This window comes from Parasteatoda tepidariorum, chromosome 8, assembly GCF_982258835.1.
Source record: "Parasteatoda tepidariorum strain Cologne lab strain chromosome 8, Ptep-v5.0, whole genome shotgun sequence".
In the NCBI taxonomy this organism is placed as follows: domain Eukaryota; kingdom Metazoa; phylum Arthropoda; class Arachnida; order Araneae; family Theridiidae; genus Parasteatoda; species Parasteatoda tepidariorum.
In genome coordinates this window covers 95229371-95245946 of record NC_141762.1, presented here as the reverse complement: position 1 = coordinate 95245946, position 16576 = coordinate 95229371, and the positions used below count along the sequence as shown (strand labels likewise).

The 16576-nt window shown below is 29.1% G+C and overlaps 1 protein-coding gene across 1 annotated transcript in view; it reads right to left on the bottom strand.

Moving 5' to 3' along the window:
- Rab3GAP1 (RAB3 GTPase activating protein subunit 1) overlaps positions 1-10916 on the bottom strand; it is a 207546-nt gene extending 196630 nt beyond the window's left edge. The window contains exons 1-8 of the mRNA XM_016067087.4: positions 10766-10916; positions 10605-10657; positions 8875-8950; positions 7956-8097; positions 4280-4361; positions 2633-2752; positions 1576-1741; positions 304-403 (exon numbers count right to left, since the gene is read on the bottom strand). Of these exons, the coding sequence (XP_015922573.1) occupies positions 304-403; positions 1576-1741; positions 2633-2752; positions 4280-4361; positions 7956-8097; positions 8875-8950; positions 10605-10657; positions 10766-10789 (763 nt within the window). The 5' untranslated portion in view covers positions 10790-10916. The remainder of the gene's footprint in view (positions 1-303; positions 404-1575; positions 1742-2632; positions 2753-4279; positions 4362-7955; positions 8098-8874; positions 8951-10604; positions 10658-10765) is intronic.
- Between the last annotated feature and the right edge of the window lie 5660 nt (positions 10917-16576).

The following is a 16576-nucleotide window of genomic DNA, read 5'->3' as shown; positions in this document are numbered from 1 at the left end:
AAATTAAAAAGAAAAAAATGAGAGATAAATTAATTTATTTCAGTTATGGTTTTTCCAAAAAAAAAAAAAACATTCCTGCAATAACCATTTTTTTTTTTCGGTCATGGGGTTCATGGTTAAGGCTCTGCAATATTGAGATAAACAATTTGGTGATATGGTAAAGTAGCAGCATAGTGCAGCAGTTGCCTTTACTACCCAGGTGAGCTATTACTCATAGATCTTAAGTAGAGAGGGTTACAAAACTGGGTTGTTGAAAAATTTAATATAAAATTATCAACAACAAAAATTAATCAATAAATTTACCTGGTGGCGGTTGAGGCCAACTACATGGGGACCAGTCTTGCAGTATATAAGTAAACCGGATTGATACTGATACTGGAGGAACATCGAAACTTGAAGAAGCCTATAACAAAAATATAAATAATAGTATATGTGATACAGTCATACCTATATTTAACGAATTTCCATTTTGCAAATTTCACTATTTTGCGATTTTTTTCCAGGAACCAAGATCCTTTTGGAAAATTGTTTGCAAAACAACTTCCAAATAGCGAAATGTATTTTCTATTTAGCGAACTTTTCCTTGAGATCCACTTACCCTATTTCCCAAAATTTTTCAGAACATTTCAAACTTGGTCATGCCTTTTATGGGAGAATATTCGAGGAAACTTAACTTTTAGAGAAAGCAGTAAAATCCCTTTCCCTTTTTGTTAGCATTTCAAACGAAAAACTCACACAAAATGAACGGATTTTATCAGAAGCAATTAAACTTAAGAATGCATGTGGTAATGTATGTTTAAAATTACTTTTATAATAAAAGCAGCTATAATTTTATACATAAATTTAGCTTTTTTTAGTTGAAAATGTATGTAGCATGATAGTGTAACACTGGATAATGTTTTGCTCTATTCTTGCTTTCCATGCAGATTTTTTTTTAATTGTTAAGATTTATAAAATAAATAGTAGATACTAGTTTACAACATAAAAGTGTATCCATTGCTATTTTAATTATGTTTAGTGTTTAAAAATTTAAAACTTGTTTTGTGTTGTTTAAGTATTTCAAAAGGTGATATTCCATTTAAAAAATTTTCCATAGAACGAACTTATTATCGGGATTTAGCAACTTCGCTAAATAGAGGTCCGACTGTATTTGTAAAATATATTCTGTTGTCAATACAAAAAATTTCACATATTGTCACCACTTTTATAATTTTCTAAAATATAATAAGTTACAACTTTTGCTCATGCTGTAACTCTCAAGGGTCAGTCTAGGTTTTCTTAAGAGGTACCCCTATTTTGTAAAAATTTAAAATTATATTAAAAAATTAACACAAAAATATGGTAAAGCAAGAATTGTCACTACAAATAAAAATCCTTATGACCAGTAAATTTCAACATATTTTTCCCCATATATTCAAAAAGAATTTTGCTATTTTAAAATTCGGGGCTAAAAATTGTACCTAAATTTAAAAATCCATAAAAAATCATTGTTCATAGTTGAATTTCAACTTGAATTTAATAAAAAAAAAACATGCATTTAACAATACTAGCACTATTATTCCTGAAATAGCATACCAATTTTGACTTGAAAAGAGATAGCAACCCTGAAAGGTGACTGTACTGATTAAAAGCACGATGCAGGTGGACCATATCAAAGCTTGTTCGAACACCTCCTCCTTCACAGACGCCGAGAAAGTATTTTTGCCTCATTTGCTGAAGTTGCACAAACACAGGAATTTGGCTGAAATTAGAAAATAAAAATAGATAGATAGCCCAATAAAGATGATCAACTATTGGATATTAAAAAATATTCATATATTAATAAAATAAATAAATACTTTAAATAGAAAAATTGGAAAAGAATAATTTTTATAGTTTAAAACTTATCCTTTGGTACAATTTTTAAATATGTAGAAACAAATCTTTATTTAAGTTAGACTAAAATTAAAAACTTATAAATGACATGAAATACATCGATAACAAGCCATAAACTCTGCTAACAAATAATAGTGAACCTCTCTATAAAAAGATTAATAGCTTAAAAGTGCCATTTGATTTCCATATTGTTTATAAGAAAATTATGTAAAATAACAATTTAACTTCCTACATTATTTACAATTTCATTCAGACACTCACCCTAAAATCACAATTGCTCCCTAGTTTTCTTTTTATTCTGATAACACTATTGAAAGGAAAACTACTTACCAACTAGTATTATTTACAGCAATATAAACAGAACTTATTAGTTTATAACATTGTTTAGTTTCCACTTTGTTTAGTTTACAACTATTAGTTTACAACATTGCTTATAGTATTATCTTCACACATGTAGAAACAAATTTGTATTTAAGTAAAACAAAAATTAAAAACTTATAAATGGCATTAAAATACATGAATAACAAGCCATCAATTCTGCTAACAAAGTAAATGATAGTGAACCTCCCTAAAAAAGATTTATAGCTTAAAAGTCTCATTTAATTTCCATATTGTTTTTAAAAAAATAAAGCTACATAAAATAATAGTTTTATTTCCTACACTATTTAAAATTTTATTCTGACATTCACCTTAAAATTCAAAATAGTTTCCTAGTTGTTGTTGTTTTTTAAACACTATTGAAAGGAAAACTACTTACCAACTAGTATTATTTACAGCAATATAAACAGAGCTCAAGAGCATTTTTGTACGATCCTCAGTCATTATGGCGTCATTTGTCTTAGCCGGATGAATGACAATAAACTCTCTTAGTCCATACCTGAATAAGTATAAGTTGCACATAAAATTAATTTTTAAAACAAATTTAAAAAATAAATAACACTTAATTTTAAAACAAAAATTTAACTGAAGTGGATCTTTCATAGATTATCAAAAAAAATTCTAACATTCAAATTGTTGTTTAATAGAAGAATTTAATATAAAAAGCATCAATACACAACTATCAGCCATAGAAAGACAAAATTAATAAATAATTTAATAATTGACTGAAAATTTTAAAATTTAACAGAAAACAGCACTATAACATCAGACGGTATGTATAAGTCTCATACATCTAACGTGTATATAAGTGTATCAGGTAATTACCACACATAATATTTTGAAGCAATAACAAAACATTTAACATTTACCCCTGTAGAAGAATTTTCAATCTGCGACAAACCTCTCTAGCACTAATATCTTTCTGCAAAATACTTTTAATAATAGCAAATATATATGTTGCAAAAATTTAAAGTAACAAAAGTGTAGTGTTTACAAACAAAAAACATATATTGATAAAATAAGCTGTATTCAAATTTTTTTAATGGAATATGCAATATTCTAAAACTATGCGATATTCTTTGAAGGAAAAAAATGTCCTAACTATTTCATTTTTGGGCATTTTGCAAATCATCACATTAAAAAAACTAATTGAAAATCGCAAAATCCGTTGCAATAACTACTGAAAAAAGATTGACGACAAAATTACACGAACCAAACTCTTTAATAAGGGAATTCTCAAATGCGTGTTTCATTTCGAGATTCGGTTTTTGCAATAAACATCACATTAAGAACATCGGATTTCAAAAACTACACGAAAATCAATATCAATAACAGTCGAAAATATAATCGTAACACTATGGATTTACAAAATCATTCCAAAACAAAACTACAAAAAATTTTAAGAAAATCTTTCTGCAAGAACTTTCTTTGACAATGTCACCGTAATTCTGCTACGAGGCTGTTTACAGTGCATAAGTTAACATTTCAAACTCCTAAAATTTCACGAGAGTCAGGGGGTCAACTTGTACATTAGCAATAAAGTGAAATATTGTTGCATTATAAACAATGAGATAAATATAAATAACTAATAACTAAAAATGATTGCATAATAATTGGCGTTTGGTGAACAAAATGGACAGAGGAAATTTCGAAATTTCATTATAAATGCTAGAAGAAAAAAATCCTGAAAAGCTATAAAAGTTCGTCCACCAAATAAAGATGGGACAGGACATCCTGGTTTGTAGGGCACTGAGACAATCTCGATGAGATTGTGGGTTTGATCACCGCCGACCGAAGATTCATCGTGTAGTAAATGGTGACTGATGCACGTTAAATCTGTCACGACACAAAGTCCTCCATGTTCCCATAACAAATCATACCTCTTCGGTACTGGTCCAGGAGTTTCCTTGTCTTCTGCATTGGTTCAAAATTACAAGGCTACGGAGTAGAACGTTAGTAGTCGTAAACCCAAAATTGGGTCGGCGGTTCAACGACGGTTATAAAATAAAAAATAAAATATACTAACCATCGTACTAAACAATGCGCTTTGGGAGGAAAGTCATTTTCTTTGGACATCATATCTGCCAAACAGAAAGGTAGAGGTTCACCTAAAATTATAAAATGATTAAATGCATTGTAATCATCATCATATGATTTGAGAGAAAGAACGTGTAGATATAAAAGTCTATGACAAAGTTTTATATGAGAAGAATAATAAATGCTCATAATTTGTTTTATGTGAAAACTTGGTACACAAATTAAATCTGCAGTCTTAAAAAAAGGCTCAGCAAAAAGGATTAAACATTTGCAATCGATTTTGACTATTATTTTTCAGATTTATCTTATCTAAAGTTAAAGACTCGTGTCAAATCATCAAACACTGAACGACTTACGATATTTTGTTTACAGGCAAAACAACATATACACACACAAAGATTGTATGCAGTCAGATAAAAACATTTAAAAAAATACTTTTAATTCTATTTTAATTTATTCAATTTTCATGAATTTTATTTCTAGGTCGATTCCTTTTCGCTGAGTCGATTAAGAAGATTGTATTGATATGACCGGAATAATAAACATATTAAAAGTCTTAAAATAAAATCCTCCTGAATCTATTGGTTATTTCCAGAGAGATTTGCAGGGTCAGAAGATCCGCTCCTTGAATCAAATACAATGTATTTAAGTAGCCAAACAAGTTAAACTGCGAAAAAAATATTGAAAGTTTGATTACAATCCTTACAATGTTTGGAAAAATAATGGATTAAAATTATTGTAAGCATTAGAGTGTTATAAAACCTTAAAAAAAAAAAATTTCAATGAAATCCACAAATATTTTTTATTGATTTTGAAAACAATTTTTAAAAAAATTTTGTATAAATGCAAAAAAAATTTTTTTGGAAGACAAACATTTCATTTAAAAAAATTAATAAAGTTTTGTAAAAATTTAAAGGAGAAAAAGTATAAATACAGTGAAACCTATCGGGAAAGACCACTCTCTGTGCCACTTATACTTAGAGGTTGGGCAACTCCAAAGAGCAGGGCACATCGACCAGAGGTTTATTGCACCCAAATCCTAAATCATGATTAACAAGAAAGCTTTACTGCTGGAACGAAAATCAGCAAACACCTGATAGGAATACCTTGCATTCCCAGGCCTTAATGCAATGTTGTCTTAAATGCTCAAATTTTTGAGTAGAATAGACCTCACAATCACGAAATATATGTCGTGAAGTCTCCTCCTCAAGAGGACAACCACGAGAAAGAGGATCAGTTGCAACACCCATAATGCATAGGTGTCTCCTGAGATTGCAGTGTCCAGTGAGAAGACCAATGATCTTCCTCAACCTGTTCCTGTTTAGCTTAAGAAGCTTTTTTTGGCAACAGGAAAATGGTCGTTTATGGAGGTTGGTCGTTCTTAGAGGTTACCTCCAGTGACTTAAAAAATGTTATCGAAGGTTCAAGATTTTTCGCAAACTATTTTAATTTTAGTCAGTGTTATTTTCTTGGTGAGAAAATGCAACTTCTGTTTGCGTTATGAAAAGACGGATCGATGAATAAAATTTAGCATTTATAAAAATGATCTCAACTGATATAATTAAGTGCAAAAACAAATTTACCAGTTATGAATGATAAAGTTATTTTAAATTTAAAAAAAAAAACAATTGTGTTTTATGTTTAAGTTGGCATTAAATTTTATATCATAAAAATTAGTTAGCTTTAAAAGGTGAGAAGAGGTTTGTAAATTTGAGATGCTTATTTTTTTTTAAATAACGTTTTTTTTTTTTCTTATTTAACTTTTAACTCTAAAAGTTAATCATTGATAGCATCGGCTTTTGCGTACACTGAATGAAACATGAGGTCGTGAATTTTTTTCAGAGATCGTTAAAAAGAGCTCTCCAAATAAATGCCATTTACAAATATTTTCAATACATTTGAATCTATTTATTTTAGTTAAGATTTTTTCATGTTTACTTATTGGACATTTTCCACATTTGGTGCTCAATCACTGGTAGACGTTTTGATTGTCGCGCTTAAAGGTTTTCTTCAATATGAAATTTATGGAAAAAATTCTGTGCCTCATAAAAGTGGTGTAAATAGAGGTGATCGCTACATAGGTGGTCTTTCCTGGAGGTTTCACTATATATACATATATATATATATATATATACATATATATATATATATATATATATATATATATATATATATATATGTATGTGTATTTTTTATATGATATAATTATTGTGGCAGTTTAAAAATTTATTTATTCAATTAAATATCAATAAAATTCCATAAAAGTTTTTTCATCACTGTACATATTACGCAATTTAAATATATACATTGAAATTAAAATGCATTCATTAATTAATAATAAAAATAAGTATATCGAACAAGGAAATAAATAAAATGAGATAATTCAACGATTTTTGCTGCACATATCACACACTTCCAAAGGCATACATGTATAGGTCAAGGAAATAAAATATTTCAGTAATTAATAATAAATTGCTCGTGATTAAAAGGGAAATTAACACAATAAAAAATTGCACAGTTTAGTTTAACCAAACAAAATATGGGTTATAAACAAAGAAATTAAAAATTAGACAATAAAGATAAAAATTTATATATTTTGAAGCAATTGAGAGATAATGCTTTAAAATGTTGAAAAAAAATTCATTCAAAAAAGAGATGGTTCAAAGTTAATTTGAATTTGTAAAAGCAATTAGACATAAAAATTTCGAAAGGGGAGAAAACTTTGTGATAATGGGACATTATCACAGATTTGTTCTTAAAAAATTTTAACATCTTGATCTTTTATAATTAGAATGCATAGCCAAATATCTCAACAAAAAATAAGCACCTTTAAAGTACTTTTTAAGCACTCAAAAAACATTTTTAAGCATTATATACATTAACAAAATGCATAATAATTTTCAAAAACTTTACATAATCATAATAAAATAACTAGTTTCTGACAAAGAACTGTTTTCTTGATTATATCAGCCACTATAAAAAGATCAAGAGATTTTTCGGTTCGATTCAGAGGGTGGAAAATGAAGCCTGAAATTGAGAAAATCTTGCTAAATGCAAAGTTGCACATGAGAGAGCAAGAATCTCACCAAACCCAGCTCAGTAGTCACTTCCAAGTATTTCATGAAACATGTAACATAATTGACGCTATCATACGTTACGGACTGTGGCATGCCGAAATCGATTGTGTTTGAATGAATCTTGAAAACTTTGAATAGAACAATGTGAAAACCACGCTTTTGCATAACACACAGCGAAAATCCACATGGTAAATAAAAAAAACTCATTTTCGAAAGGGAAAAATTAAGCACTTTTTAAAAACAACCATTGAAAAAAAACACCTTTAAGACAATAAACTATCCAACGTTTTAAGGCCTTTTAAAAAACGAATTAAAAAGTCCAGGGCTTTTAAAAAACGAAAATCAAAAATAAGCACCTTTAAGCACTTTTTAAAAATGCTACGCACCATGATAATGCAAGTGACATTTGCTCCAATTCGAACCATCATTTTTGCTTTAGTAATAATTCTTCAAATCTCTTTTGTGATTTTTTTGACTATCCCATAATATTATTATAAAATTACAAAAAATAAAACTTCACAATCCTACAAAAAAAAGAAAAACAAATACTGTAATAATCGTCAAATTGTAATAAGAATACGAAATTACTTTCATCATTTTCTTCAAGAGCAACTGTTGAATCATAATCTGTAGATGATGGCTTCAACTGATGATGTACTGCTTCAAATTGAAATGATGCAAACATCAACTGCTCTCGTTTCTCTATCCATGTTCCCTCGGAAAGCTCACCCTGAAATATATCAAACGGTTTAGAAAAGCATTTTTAATTTTTAATAAATCATACATGAGTTTTATTCAATTTATGACTAAAGCTATTTTTAATACTTATTAAAAATTTTATTCATAAGGTTCAAAATAACATTTTCAATCGTTGATAAATTATACATGAGTTTTATTTAATTTATGACTAAAGCTATTTTTAATAATTAAAATCTTTAATTCAAAAGATTCTGAATAATATATTCGAATAAATTATACATGAATTTAAATTATGAAATTTTAATAAATAATGCATGAATTTCATTTAATTTATGACAAAAGCTTTTTCCAATAATTAAAACTTTCATTCAAAAGGTTCAAAATAACGTTTTTAATCTTAAAAAAATTCAACATGAATTTCAATTAATATATATTTACAGCTATTACCATTTGCTAAAATTCTCATTCAAATGGTTTAGAATAACTTTCAATCAATGATAAATTACACACAAATTTTTATTAATGTGTCTAAGGCAATTTCCAGTTTTCTATTCAAAAAGTTTAGAATAAAATGTTGAATACTTTCTAAATTACACATGAATTTTAACTAACATATTTCTACAATTTTTGCTAATAATTAAAAGTTTCATTCAAATGGTTAAGAATAACTTTCAATCATTTATAAATTATAGGCAAATTTTAATTAATGTATAACTAAGGCTATTTCCTATAATTTAAGTTTATATCAAAACACAAACTCAAACTTTAATGGTAAAAGCAGTTTAGGTATTGTCTTTCAAATTAGGACCTTTTTAAGGGGAGGTGCACTTGTGCGTTGAGGTAACTTCCATTCATGGAAAACTTCTTCAATTCTTGCAATGAATCTATCATAGAGAAATATAATGGTTTTGATCATAATTATTTTAACAGTAATATGAAATAAAATCTTTAAAAAAATAATAAAAGAACAGTATTTGATAGTAGAATAAAAAGCCATAGGCAGCATTTGACACATCCAAATTTTAAAAGCTTTTTCCTAGATTAGGAGTCACGAAACAATGGCCATAACAAGCCTGCCAGCATCACCAACTCAACTCAACTTATTATTTTAAAGTTTAAACAGGGTGCGTAGCCAAATCTTTCTACAAAAAATAACCATCTTTTAAGTACAGTACAGAGCCCGTTATCCGGAAATCAGAAAACCGGAAAACCAAAAAATCGGAACAAAATTCGATACATTTTCCCGCCATTTTTTAAAAGAAAAATTTTTTCCCTTATAAGATTTTAGGATTTTTCTTTCTTTTTTTAAATATGTTTACCTTACTATCATTTTGGAAATAATCATTAGTGTATTACTCCATCGCTTTTTCTTCTTTTTAAGATTATTTCCACACAAAAAATTTTTTTATTTGGGTTTAACAATAAAAAAACGGCTTTTTGTAGCGATTCAGAAAACCGGAAAAATCAGTTATCCGGAATAGCGATGGTCCCGATCGTTCCGGATAATCGGTTCTCTACTGTACTTTTCAAGCACTCAAGAAATATTTTTAAGCACTATTTACAATAAGAAAATGCAAATGAAATTTAAGAAGACTTCACATGATAATGATAAAATAACTAGTTTCTGACAAAGAACTCTTTTCTTGATTATATTAGCCATAATAAAATCATCAAGAGATTTTTCGGTTCTATATCAGAGGGTGGAAAATGAAGCTTGAAATTGAGAATCTCTTGCAAAATGCAGCAGAGTTGCACATGAGAGCACAATAATCTCACCGAACCCAATTCAGTAGACGCACATGCGGTCTCGCAAGTATTTCATAAAACATGTAAAATGATTGGCCCTTTCATACGCTATGGACCGACGGTACGCCGAAGTGGATTGTGGTTGAATTAATTGTGAAAATGTTCGATAGAACAATGCAAAAAGCACGTTTGTGCATAATCCGCGGCGAAAATCGACATGGTAAAGGAAAAATATCAATTTCGAAAAGGAAAAATTAAGCAATTTTTAAAAGCTCTTTTAAGGGCTTTTAAGAAACGAAAATTGACAATAAGTACTTTTAAGCACTTTTTAAAAACCCTACGCACCATGTTAAAACTTGAGCAAATATTAAAATAAAAAGAACACATTAAAAAATAAACACAATGCAATTTTACATTTTACACTTCATCAGGGGGCACACTGCCTGCCAACACACAGGAGCCTTTCTGTTGTCAGTGGAAGAACCAAATCTGTCAGTTTTGGTTTTTCCACTGACAACAGAAAGGCTCCTGGGTGTTAAAAAGCAGTGTGTCCCCTGATGAAGTGCTGTCTTACCAACACACATATCTTTTACTTTTATTGCTTTTTTGAATGTCTTGTGAAGAAATTAACACGACGCTTAAATATATTATTCTCCAATATGAAAAGTTAACATTTCTTTATGTTTTAAACTAAACTTCGAAAAACGAGATTAATATAAACTACATTTAAAAAAAGGTAGTTATATTAAATGGCATTTAATTGTATAGAAAACTAATTATTAAAATGTGTACCTTTCCCAATCAGAAGCCGTGGTGAAATCTGTGATTTCAAAAACCTCTTGATCCTGAAAGTAATAATAAAATAAGGTGAAAATAATATTTATTTCTAAGTAGATTAAATATAGAACATATGTTAAAAATTTTGGAGAAAGGAATCATAAAAATTTTGAAACCTCTTCAGAGGACATTCTTTGCATATCTTAACGTAAAAATGGAACTAAAACGCTTGCAAAAACTGCAACTTTATTATGGTGATGTTGCGATCACGTGATCACAACAAAGTGACGTTTAAAGTTATGTTTCTTTGATTTTGAGCTTGCATTAGTCATTTACGATCCAAAAATGTTTGCTTAGTTGACCGACTTACTTTCATAGATTCCACAGTTTCTACTACGGAATGGCAACAAGAACATTAAAACATCCGAGTTATTCGTGTACTAGAAACTTGTGTTTAAACGATTGTTTTTTGTACTTTCTTTGAATTTATATAAACTTTATTTAAGTGCAACTATTTATTCTAAATTTAATATTATTTTCGGGAATATTTCCGTATTGTGATATGTTGCGATAACTACAATCGTCATGGTGCCAAATAGATTTTTAATTTGCAAATTTTTTAAGAAAAAACATGAAGATGTTTGACTAGGTACCTACGAGTTGTACCTCTCGAGTTGGTCCCCTTCAGTGATGTTTTTCTTTATTTCTCGGGACCTGCTGCAGGGAAGTTATATTCAGGTTAGCGATTATTCGGCGATAGATCAGGATACGGAAATCTCCCCTTATTTTCGCAAGCTATTCTAAATTTAATATTGGTATCGCCCTTCCTATTCACGCGGTTTGAATTTCCGTATTTACCTCATTTAAAAGTTGCACGTTGCGATTTGTATTCACGTGGTTTAAAAATCGTAAATTGTGATTCGTATTCATGCGATTTTAAAATCCCATATCGCGATACTTGCAAGAACTCAAATTTTTCTTACACTATAGTTGCTATCAGGGACTAAAATAGAAGTTAATCTATGGTTTCTATAAAGGTGTGATATTCGGGAAGATTTCCGTATCCTGATCTGAGGCAGAATAATCGTCAACTTCTGGGCAGTGGCCCGCGAGAAACTAACATCATATGATGTTTTTTAAAAAACATCAAATGTTTTTTTAATTTATGTTTTTTTAAAAAACATCATAGAAAGGGACCAACTCGAAAGGTATAACTCATAACCACCCCCAAACAAACATCGAAATGTTTTTTTTTTAATTTGCAAGTTTAAAATCTATTTGGCACCTTGATGATTGTAGTTGGCGCGACAGATCAAGATACGGAAATATCCCCAACCCCTGGATTTATAATGAACAAAACTTAGTATGTGATTGATTTTTTTTAATATTCACTATGGATGTAGGCCAGTGATTCTCAACCACTGTGCAGTTTCATCAAAATGAAGATAATAGAAAACTATTTCAAAGACTCTTAAAAATTGTAGCATGCCTGACAGCTGAAGAGGCAAATTTAGCGATTTTTGAAAACCACACTCTTTCTTCCTCTCAGTGTATAACGCATGTTGTGAACGTTCTGTTAGATAATATGTACTTATAAGCAACTTCTATTAACGCTAGCAATAAATGTTCTTCTTAATATGACTCAAAATAATAAGTTATTAAAAAATTCACAACTTATATTACAGGGATCTGTCCTGGGTAAATTTACTACCGTTTAGCGGTACCTTCGCAAATTCAACTTTATGTATAAACGGTAGTTTCAAAATATACTTTCAAAAAAGCAAGTTCTCATGCAAACCTCGTTCTCGTTGCAATCTATGAAAAAGAAGAGCTTTTCCGCCAGCCGTCTTTACGAAAAGGTAACGCGTGTTTGGTCAGATAGTGCAATGTGGTAAGCCTAACCGATCGCTTATGCCATACCAAAGCAAGCTTTCTTTCAGAGTCAAATTCGAACATTATTCTAAACATTTGAGCATTATGAACGCTATTGTACATTTATTCAAACAGACCTTTATTTTTTATGAAACATATTTTTTTCTCAGTGAAACTTTTTTCTGTATGACCTATTCGAAAATGTTCTCATAAATGAAAATAACTTTTAATACTAGTATTGTTAAATGCATGTTTTTATTAAATTCACTATGGACAAATTGAAATTTAACTATGGATGATGATTTTTAAATGAAATTGGTGGAATTTTCAAAATCTTCTTTTTTTTCTTCATGTAATAGGGCATAATTTTATAAGTTTTCATAATTACAAAAATATTGAATTTATTTGTTGCATTTTTTCTTTATTTTTATGATTAAGTTTTTAATTAAAATTCCTTTAAAAAAAAAGAGTTCAAATTCTACATTATTTTTAAAGTTAAAATATGCATCAAAACAATATTTTGAGTATAATTGAAACCAGTTTAGTATGAACTGAAAAAAGGTTGCTCAAAGTCAGCTACTTTACGAAGCTGATAATTTGTTCATATTTTTATAACTTCATATGTTAATAACTTTTTAAATTACTTTAATAGTAATGCTTTCTGAAGTTCCATGTTTCGTTTAAATAAAAAGTATAGGAAACAGATCAAAAATAGTTGTAATACTGAATAGTGGAGTTAAATGAAAAATGCGCTTTTAAAATGAAAATTAAAGACCAGCTTTAGTTAAATATATAAAACAACCATATTATATTAGGGCATTAGCTTATGTGTTAAAAGATTTCCAATCCTCTTTAAAATCATAATTGAAAAAAAATATATAACTTCTCAAAATAATATTAGCATATCAAAGATAATATTATACAAAATAGTATTATGCATATCAAAGATGCTGAAGACTATAAATTTTTTTATATGGTCTGTCACTTATTACAATCATTTTAAAACGTTTGCGTTTAAACCTTCATCGTGCTGTGACCAGACCGACGATAAAAATAAATAAAACAGATTTTTCTCGTTAAGCTGCTTCTTAGACTATTTGTGAGTTTACAGTAAAATTAGTGTTCAATATGTAAGCATAAATGTGCGTTTTTAAATAATCGCACTATCACTTTATACAAAACCCAATTTCTGTTGTTAATTTTCACAAACATGAAATCAAAGTGAATAAATAACAGTTTAATTATAAAATAAATTTATTAATAATTCAGGACTTTAAATTGTTTTACATTAACCATATTAAATGTATAGAATATTTTTGATTGATTGTTATAAATAAAATAATAATGTAAAACAAAGTTTTGAACACTGTTTTTTTAAAGGAGTGGAGATAAATCGATTTTGTCACAAAAAGCGATATAATTACGTTAATAACAATTATAATAAATGTCTTAGATAATAAGAAATCTTTTATAAATTCATGGAGAACTGTTACAGGTTTCTCAACATACTAAGAGATAAAAAAAAAAGAGTTGTTTGTTATTTTTATTGATTATTAATTTCGTTTATATACTGAATCGAGCTATTGTATGTTTTTATATTCTCCATAAAAATTAGTTAAAGTTCGATAATTTTTTTTGACGTAAATATTAACTTGACACCCACCATGTAAAATATTTTCAGCAAAAATTTAAAAAGCATATTCGAAAAAATTACATAACACCCGGAAATTTTGAGTAAAAAATTAGGTTAAATTTTATAGAACTAAATTGAAAAAAAAAAAAAAAAAAAAAAGCTTGTGGGTCAGGAATTTTTTTTTTTTTTAAATTATATACCAGGAATTTTGAAATAATTTTTAATTGCTCCGAAATCAAAGCATACGTGATTAGCCTTGAAAAACTTTCAGAGTTAATTGAAAAATTTTGATTTCTACCAGATTCTCTGCAAAAAGTGCTAAATTTGGCAGTTATATAAATTTATTTATTTTCGTGAACTTACTTCAGATTTATTTAAGAAAAATATTTTTTTCAAAAATTTACATTGATCTTCTTAATTACATTTAAAGATCTTTAAATTTAATTAAGAAGATCAATGTTAATTTTAAAAAATGTAAGTGCTTTGGACCTCTGAGGTTCTTAATCCGGCCCTGATGATACTCGTATGAGGAGATTGAAGCATTTTAAAAAGAAAAGGATAGTTTGGACAAGGGGGATACTGCACATGGAAGAGATAGTGCTTTTTTTTTGGGGGGGGGGGGAGTTTTTAGGCACCTAACTAGAAGACCCACACTGACCTTCAAAACTGACAGAATTCACTAAATTCAGTTGATGTACTGGTAACGCATCTGCTTATAGGAATTAAGAAAAGAAGTATCAGAAAAAAAAAATCTTGAAGAATTAAATAAATTTTTACAATATTTTAATGTGTAATAAGTAACTGTAATACTTTTACTGTGATACTTTCCTTTGTTCATCGGAAAGGAAAGAAATACTCCTGATTTTTCTGTTCTCATTTCGGAATTAAAAAAATTCGCCCATGACTGGCTTGCTTCAGCTTGAGTTTTAAGTTGATAAAATAAAAAAATAAAAATTATAACAAAAATTCTGAAATCACAGAAGTTTAAAAGATAATTCGCTCTAGAAATGTTTTTCTTTCATTTTTTGAAAGAACATCATAATCTTTAAAAAAACATGATAGAAACATTTTATAATTTAATAAAATATGACTGTGAGTGCGGATTTTGTTACAAATTCAGACATGAAATTGGTGGAATTCCATTCTAAAAATTAGATTTTTCGACGACCTAAATCTATAACTTTTCACGATTTTTTTTTTTTAAAAAATGGTTAAAATCATGACAAATTTGGTTCAATACCGAAATTTATGACTCTCCATGATTTCTTATGACTTTCCAGGTGCGTAGATACCTTGTATATTATTCCCAATTTAGCGTTTCTCTTTTTGATTTACCTGTTTATGAATGAAGTATCAAAACTGTACACATAGCCTAGTAAATCTACAAGGAGTAAAATCTCCGTTATTTTGAATGACATCTCCAAATTTCTTTTCAAATATGTTCATCGACCATATTTTTCTGGCTTAAAAATTACATGAACTCTTTTGGTGAAATTTCGTTGTGAGACGGTTGTTTATTTTGGAGTCAAAACACGTGGACGCATTCCTTCATTTAGAGAAAAGGGATGCTCCTAAACAAGTGTTTAGAGTGGAAATTGAAAATTTTAAAGAAAGTGGACTGAAGAATAACACAAATTCCTCAAGATCCCGTAAAGCAATTTAATAATAAAAAATCGTAATTTAATTCTAAAGGCAGAAAACAGGTTCTAATTTCATGACATCGTTATCGTGAATCAAAATTTAGAAAAAGCACTAAATGAGTAGCTAAAATTTATGCATAATGCGAAAAGATGTCATTTGAAAAAATTTTAATGTAATTTTAACCTTTAATGTACTATGTTAAATAATACTTGCTTTAAAGCGTACCACGTTATTTTATATCCGTCGTGGAACAGCCGACCCAATTTTGGATTTACGTCTACTAATGTTGTTGTTCATTTACGTCACACTAGAGCTGCACAATGGGCTATTGGCGACGGTCTGGGAAACATCCCTGAAGATGATCCGAAGACATGCCATCACAATTTTGATCCTCTGCAGAGGGGATGGCACTCCCGCTTCGGTAGCCCGACGACCTGCACGTGAAGTCGAGCACTTTACGGTAGAACAGTTTAACGAGGACCCATACCACACACCCTCGGTCCCTACGCAGACTGATCCAAGTGGTCACCCACCCGCACACTGACCGTAGCCAGTGATGCTTGACTTCGGTGATCTGCTGGGAACCGCGTCTTAATGATCAGTCCACTGGGGGACGCGTTATATGTGGGAATAACAAACGAAAATATCTTGATTATGAAGACAGTGATTCGGAGTACTCCATAAATCTGGGCTCTTCTTTTATTTTTTCTGTTTCATTACAAAATTTCTTCTAACATTTTTCGAGACAAAATATTTAAAAATTATATTCATCTGAACATAAAAATATCGCAATGGATTTTTTCACGTATAAACCCTGCCCGCTGAAATAGCGGGAGTCGTA